Source organism: Octodon degus, unplaced genomic scaffold (assembly GCF_000260255.1).
Source record: "Octodon degus isolate 3935 unplaced genomic scaffold, OctDeg1.0 scaffold00025, whole genome shotgun sequence".
Classification (NCBI taxonomy): Eukaryota; Metazoa; Chordata; class Mammalia; order Rodentia; family Octodontidae; genus Octodon; species Octodon degus.
In genome coordinates, this window is record NW_004524601.1 from 11,721,137 (window position 1) to 11,729,268 (window position 8,132).

The 8,132-nt window shown below is 36.1% G+C and overlaps 1 protein-coding gene across 1 annotated transcript in view; it reads right to left on the reverse strand.

The window, feature by feature from the left end:
• Gulp1 (GULP, engulfment adaptor PTB domain containing 1) overlaps positions 1-8,132 on the reverse strand; it is a 287,228-nt gene that overhangs the window by 2,956 nt on the left and 276,140 nt on the right. The window contains exon 8 of the mRNA XM_004628630.2: positions 5,272-5,366. Coding sequence (XP_004628687.1) covers positions 5,272-5,366 — 95 coding nt within the window. The remainder of the gene's footprint in view (positions 1-5,271; positions 5,367-8,132) is intronic.

Here is an 8,132-nt window from a genome sequence, read left to right on the forward strand (position 1 = left end):
CCTGCACAACTGTAATAATACAAGTAAACGGGGCCAGGGAGATGGCTCAGTGGAATAAGCACTTCCTTGGCAAGCACAAGGGCCTGAGTTTAATTCCCGGTTCCACAAAAAAAAAAAAAAAAAAAAAATCCAAGTAAACATGAGCGTACAGAGGAAGAAGTGCTTATAAAGCTGTATGCCGTACTTTCCTTGTAATTATTGCTCAGAGAATGTTCTTCATTGTATTTGTACCACAGAGACTACGTATTAATGGCCACACTACAAAAAACTTCAACTTCCGCTCCACACCTAGCATATTAATTCTACTCAAGGGGCAAAGCTCAGGGTATTCACCATTATTTTTTAACCCTGTTATTATCACAAAAGAAATACTTTGTCTCATTTATGGATACCTTTCCAAAAGCTACCGAGCACATTGAAAAGTGACTACTGCAAACTGAAAATATTATCAATGAAATATTTTATCTTTTACATGTTTTATTTGGATATTTGAAGAGCTTCGCACTATATCATTTTGCATGTACTATAAATGACAGATGTGATAGCTGAGGAGATTAACAATTACTTTTGGGGTAGTTTAGAGCCACCCAATATTTTTAAAGAATATTGTTTTGTTCTGATATTAAACCAATATTAGTTTACTTATCTTGAAAATACTATTTATTAATATGCTATCAGTATTGGCAAGGCAAAAAAGCCATCAAAACAAAGCAAATGTTGCTGTTTCTTTCTCTTTTTCACATCACTTTTATTATAGTTTACTATGATAATTATATTTAATTATTGTTAGTTAATATCATACTGTACCTACTTTATTTTTTCCATAATTTTATTGACAGGCAAATAGCAATGAGACAGTTTCAAATCAAATTGGTAGGACAGTTTCAATAATTAACATATTGTGTACTAATAAATAAAGCATTTCAATATCACTTACAATACTATGATGCTAAAAGGACAGGTTGCCCTTAAGATAATTTAATCATTCCCTTTGACAGATATACCATCACCAGGCTCCTTGCTTTTCTCCACTCCTAAAATAAAATTCCCGCACATTTTGTGACTTACTTTCAGAAACTTCATTGTGTAATGCGTGATTTAATGAAACTGAAATCTGTTAAGGTTTCAATCTTCTCTTGGATTTTAAACTTCTGAATAAACATGAGTCTTACTTCGTGTAGAAACTAGAAATATCGTAGACTAACATATATGACAAAATAATTACTTTATAATTGATTAATATATTACTCATGGCTTTTTATATAAAACACTTTGCTCATATTGAGGAAATGTTTATTTTGGCTTGTTTTCCTATTTGGAAATAGGGAAAAGTATATGAAAGTGGGAAAAGAAAGTCACCCCACATTTATGTGCTATAGCTTGAATGTAGATGCAACCCCAGGGTCTCATTTGCTCACAGATGGGGCTTTGCAGAGGTGGCCAATAGAGGGAGTGTGACATAAGGCATAATAATCCAATTAGTCTGCTGGTTGGTTTAACATGGATTTGGGTGTGGATAATGATAGGTACACCCAAGGTGCAGGTGGCACCAACCCAAAGGCTTGTAGCCCAGACAGGATACAAGGAGAAAGAGGCTCACTGCAGCTGCTGATTCCTGCCTGTCCTGCCAGGGACTGTCTGTCCTCCGGGAAGCCCCTCTGCCCTGCCACCCTGGCTTGGAGCCCGCCGACTATGTCCTGAAATGTCTACAAACTGGAGCCAAAATGAACCATTCCTATTTTAGCTTGTGGGAGCCAGGTATTCTATATCAGCAAAGAAAAAGGTAACTATGATAGTATACAGCACCCATTACATGCTGAGTTTTGTCCTTTGAGTCTTGTTTTTTCCTATCTGTTGGTTTATCAAAGTTATTTAAATTATAACATAGTTTTCTTATTTTTATAATGTATTGAATTTATATTTATAATTTTCTATTCTCCTGTTTTCAGCTTAACAAAATTTACTATGCATTAAAATCACTGGAAAACCAATATATCATTATATACTACTAATTTTTTATAGCAATTGATTTTTTACACTTCACAGTCATGGAAAAGGTTAATAGGACATTTGTATTTATAGACACTTAATAAATTTTTAATTTTTTCTCCTCAGAACATATTGTTTTACAGATTTTGATACCAAATAAAACTACAAATGCTAATAAAAATTATACCCCACATGAGCTAATGTCAGCCCGATAACGATTTAGAGTGCTTATTTTATTACATTTTGTTTTCCACTGATTAGTAGTAAGAAAATGAACTTGTTAAATTGCCACAGCAAAAAGGCATTTACAGTTCATTTTTTCCCCCTTGATTAGATGGAACATGTTTACATATATGTTGGCCATATGTGGTCTTTTATAAATTACTGATTTCTGTTTATTATCTACATTGTTTAGCATCCTAAAGGTCTACTTGTTTTAATAAGCATACATTGTGCATTTATATATTCTAACGTAGAAAATTTTACACACCTTTCTAAAAAAAAGTCTTCATATTTTACTTATAAAATGTTCTTTCCAATTCAACAGTCTGGTGAATGTTCTATTATTTCCAAAGGTATTTAAAGGATTAATGGTTTTGATATTTGGCTCTTGCTTTAAGACTCAGCTTTACATTGTCCTTTTCCAAAATTAACAACTAGTTGACTTAGTACCACTTGTGTATGGGTTTTCATCGTTCCCTAACTTGCCATTCTTCTTTTCTAATGTATTAAATGATTGTAGCACATGAAACACCCTATCAGTATGACCCTGTTGCTGTCAGTGTATCTTTTTGCTATTAGTACTATCCTGTTGCTGTGTCTAGGAGATAAAAATGCCACAAAGTTTAAATTATCAGATTAAATTACTACACTGGTGATTTCAACTCAACATCTAATGTTTTAATTAGTAAAATAAAATGTGAAACTTCTGCTTAAATTCTTGCACCTATGAGATATTTCTGTGATTTCAAACCATTCAGTTACTTTAAGAATAGCTTAAATACAACCTTTTGCAAATGAAATATAACTAAGTAGTTCATTAAGCTTATTAATTCAATACAGTATTCAGAACTTATTACACTGTATTAGATTTGTATATGATATGTAAAGAACAGTGCTAGATGTGTACATTATATAAATCAGCATAGCAAGATTAATATCAAAACTCATCATACACTTTAGGTCAAGAAAATATTATTTTACTTCAGTTAAAGTGTCCTCTTGCAAGTTAATTACACACTAAAAGAAGCAATAAGGCAAACAGTTCAATGGTGACTAAATCAGCAAAAATAACTTTAAAATGTCGGTTATGAAACCTCTTTAAGCACAATTAAAACTCTCACTCTCATAGGAAACTGCTATTTATTTATTCAACAAATCATGCAAGTATTAAAGATTTAACTTTCAACTGGCTGTAAATTGTTTAAAATTATTATGAAAATAATATACCAACCATCTCTGGCGCTACCCAACATGAAAGCAGAAAAGAATGAAAAAGAAGATATTAGGAGCAGCAAAAGCAACAGCTAGCCACCACAGATAGCATTACTTGGCTAACACACCACCACGTCATCCTAAGGGAATGTTTCTCAAACTTGGTTACCACAAAATTTGGAGCAGAACACAAAAGGTATTTTAAACATGTTAGAGAGTTTTACACTTTGTGATAATAAAAAAAAAAAAAAAAGCCTTCCCTGGGAATGAATACCCGTGTATGCATGACCATTAACAACAAGTGCTATCTTGCAGGGCCTGCATTTGTGTGCCTGTTTCTATAAATGTGTAGGTCTCAGGGAGTTCCAGCCTAACTGCAAAAGAACGAAAGAAAATAGGAGCAGACTTCACGTGGAATGCGGCATTCTCATTGATCAGGCTTGTTATTTCGGTGAAAGTCTCATACTATTTGGAGAACGGAAAATTCGTGCCATCAGACAGGACAGAGTCTGACCTATGCAAATCTTATACAGTAATTTCAGACAAAGACATTCATTCTGGGACACTGAACATCTTAATAGGCCTTTACTGTGTGGAAATACTGCTTTTATTTGATTTATAGTTTTATTTCATATTTGTATAAGAACTCGGAAGATAAGATGTTTCTAACTTTTGTGGCAAATATTTAGAAAATTTATAACAATTTCAATTTAAACCTCTAAAATATTTTTATGTAAAAGAGAATTAGAAATCAGTTAACATAAGAATATTTTTAACACATTTTTTGGAAAAACCCAAAACATATATTAAATATTTCAACTATCAAAATGCAGGCATCTTACTAAATCTAGAACATTAAAGCTTTCACATACTACTTCCGAAACAGAGGTACAATCTGATGCAAGCAGAAGGGTATTTACATTATGCTTATAGGGAAAGAATGTATTTACTACTGTTAGATTTGAGCCCACCCTCTAGTTGTTTTCTGTTTATTTGCTTTGTTTTCGAGGAGGGTTGGTAGGGGAGAAAACCAAAACAAGGAGAGTGAATATGGGGGCCAAGGACTACCACACAGAAGGGCTCCCTTCACGAGACTTCAGGGTCTTCACAATGTCTCAAACGACGTCACATAATTACTGTCTGTCTAGATTCTACCACATGGAAATTTTTTGATGAAACATAGGACCTAATGGTTTCATTAAACGTAAAGGGTAAACATAAATTGCAGCCTTTAACTTTGTAAGAGTATTTATCAATCATGGCTCATTATACACAACTTTTTAAAGCGATATCTGCAAGCATCCAGAGCAATTTATAATTGAAAAATGAGAGACAGACAAGAAAACTCAACCGGACCGCATTCCTAAAGCAGTTGTCCCTGTGTTGTCTGCTTTTCTCGGTAAGAGCCGGGAATTGTGAACCCAGTTACAATGTTTCTTTTCAGAGAGAACAGTTTTGCTCTGACAAAGATTTTTGCTCATCTCCCATTCACAGTTTTAAAATTCATAACTGAAGACTCAGATCAAACCTTATGAATTCAATGTACCGATCTTTTAATTTCCGGATTTGAAAACAATATTAAAATTTATGTCATTTTGTATTAAAAAAATGAACCACTTTCTTTCCATAGTAAATTAAATTATTAAGAAAAATCAACAACTTTAATCCTTAGCATGTGTAGAAGTATTTTTAGGCCTAAGGACAATTATTTTTTAAAAGTAATTAATTTAAGAAAGCTTTTATAGGAATAGTAAGTTAGAGTAAGGATAGTTTGGGCATAGAAAATTTTTTTTCTCTTAGATTAAAAAGAAATAAACTATGTGTTGTCCAGCCTGTTAAAATAGTCACCTGCATTTCATCTAATTTTGATTGAATATCTGGAGGGAAATCCCCGGCTCCACAGTTAAAGGGGTCGAAAGGTTCAGCTCCAAACAGGTCCCGTTCTAAGGGAAGAGAAAAAATAGTAGTGAATGAAATGACCAGGACTGCGTCAGTAGATGTCAGGCCCAGAAAACGTAAGTAAATATATTTATATGACCAATGAGCCACTCTCCGCACCTGTCCTTTCATCAGCTAAGTAAGGGTGCTGAGATCCATTCTGTGATGTTGAACACTGCTTAGGTATAAAGAATTACTACTGAGAGTTCTCAATTTCCAGTGGTCACTTAATAGCAGTCACCAAATATTTTCTAATATATATATATTACAATACCTACATCTTTACACCACTTTAAATTTACTAAGGTTTATAAAATGCTCATTGAAATTGAGCCCCTGCCATCTGTTGATGGCTTACAGCACAGTAGTATTGACAATAGTAGAACTCAGTAAATCAGCAGGCAGCTTTCCCTACTGACCATGCGCTTTTAGCTGACTTTGCCCAGGGAAGACTTGAGGCACACTATCTCATATAATATAAAATCCTATAAACTTTGTAGATAACCAGGGAGACTTTTAAAGTCCTCCTTTGTGAGAAACAAATTTTTTTTTAAAATAAGAGGAATCCAACATCAAAAAAGCTATTATGATTTAGATCTAGACGGTCCCCCAGGGGTTTATGTGTTCAGAATAGAGGCTGTTGGAAGGTGACACACGTTCTTTCAACTCAGCGATACGTAATGATATGGAAGAACTAATCACTTATTCTATTTGATTTCTAATATATTATAAAAAATTATTATGATGCATGATGAAGAATTCTTGTTTTCTCAGTTATTTTTTGTCAATTTCTTGTATTAAGTTTATAAGTGGCAAACTGCTTGGAAGTTTCTAGCATCGGTAAATATCTGAGATATAAACTATATCATCAATTAAAGTCACCTTTAAAAATGAAAGGAACACTCTTTTTTTTCTTCTGTATTTTAGGGAAGGGTCAACAGGGTGTTCATAGTCTCACTACTAGATTAATTACTAGTAGTAATTCTCCTGTTTACAACCTCCCAAGTACGGGGATTACACGCGCATGACACCACGTCCAATCTCAATTGCTGTCTCAGTGTGCCCCAGGGGCGGGGATGGCACAGCAGGCCTGGGGATCGAACCCCCAGCCCCTGCACCTGCTTGCAGGAGCTTTAATCCACTGAACTATTTGGCCAGCCCTAAAAGGAGCACTCTTATTTGTTGCAGTGAGACAATAGTGTAAGCCCAAGCTGCTCTGAACAAATAGGAGTTTACGACCTAATATATTACTCAGGCAGATTACTACTGCTGTTATCACCTCCTTTCCTTAGTCTTACATAAATCAAATTTAAGAGAACAGAGCAACTTCTCTTTGGCAGAGTATCCTGATAACCACTACGTCTCAAGCATACTGAACAGTACTGCCCACATAGTAGGTGTGTTAGGGGTTGTAGCCAGATGTCTATCAGCCTATCACATTCATAGATGAGGCTTTTTGGAAGCAGCTGGATTGAGCGTGTGATGCTGGGATTAAGTGTGCTGTGCTGAGATTACTCCACAATGGGTGAGTCCTACCCACCCCAAGGCAGATAGCCTGGATGGAGTTTAAGAGACAGAAGGAAGCTGCTTCACGACTGTGCTGCCTTCTGCCTGCCATGAACTATTTTTCCTCTGTGATGCCCATCTGCCGTGACGCTCTGCCTTAGGGACGGATGACTAAGGAGGGAAACCTCTACAAACTGTGAGCTGAACTAAATCTTTGTTCCCTTGACTTTGGGCATCAAGTATTTTGTTTAAGCAATGAGAAAAGTCACTAAGAGAAGGTTTGGTCAAAAGAAATGAGTTCATGAAGGAGGAGAGCTGCTGATCACACAGAGAGAACAGGTCATTACAGCTTTCTCAAACAGGAACTCAGGCATCTCTAGCGACTTCAGGTCAACTTCTAGGAGCATCTGGTAGGCTTGAAATGTGTCGCTGGGGGTGCATGAGGTTGCTGTGTTTTTCTATGAAGAAATTTCTAACTCATTCTCAAGAATGTGATTGCTCAACAAATTAATAACTGCACTATGGATTAGTAAAGATATTAACTGCATATAAATCAATACACACTGTAGAACTCATTGATATACTCTGGTCAGCTCAGATAAGTCTAAAGTTCGTAATGAATCCCAAACTCAAGTTTTATGAAAAAGATTGCTAGTAGCTAACATTAAGGTCAGCTGCATCTAAAGCAGGGGTGTCGGGACAAAAACAAGGAGCTCGTCCTTTAGCCAAAAATTCTACCTGCGAGGTATTTCACTGGGCAAGAGATGTAAACAGAACAGAAAGGAATACTCCATCCCCTCACAGAACTGATAGCTAAATAGGGAATAAGCTATGAAACAAAATAAAGGTCCATACATATGCAAAGGGAGACAAAATATTCATTCCAAATGAGACACAGGATCAAAACCATGCTCTGAGGAACTGCTAGGATTCTCAGGTACTGAAGACAAAGTCAGAGGCCAAGCTTGTATGTTTTGGTTTTATATATTTAAGTAGATAATGACCAAAAAAAGAATACGTTTAATAGTGTAGTTAGAGAAAAGTTCTTTGTCTAAAATCCAGCTGGGAGTGCCTCCCCCGCCCCGCCCACCGAGTAGGATTTTCTGCCGAGTTCCGGGAACCCCCAGACCCAGTCCTAGCCCAGGTCCGGTGAGTGTGCGGAGAGCTTCCTGCTACCCTGCGCCAGCGGGACCAGTCCCAGCCCAGGCGCAGAGTGGGCCGGACCCTCTCCCAGCCTCTTGGACCACCCCCCACCACTCCGCAGT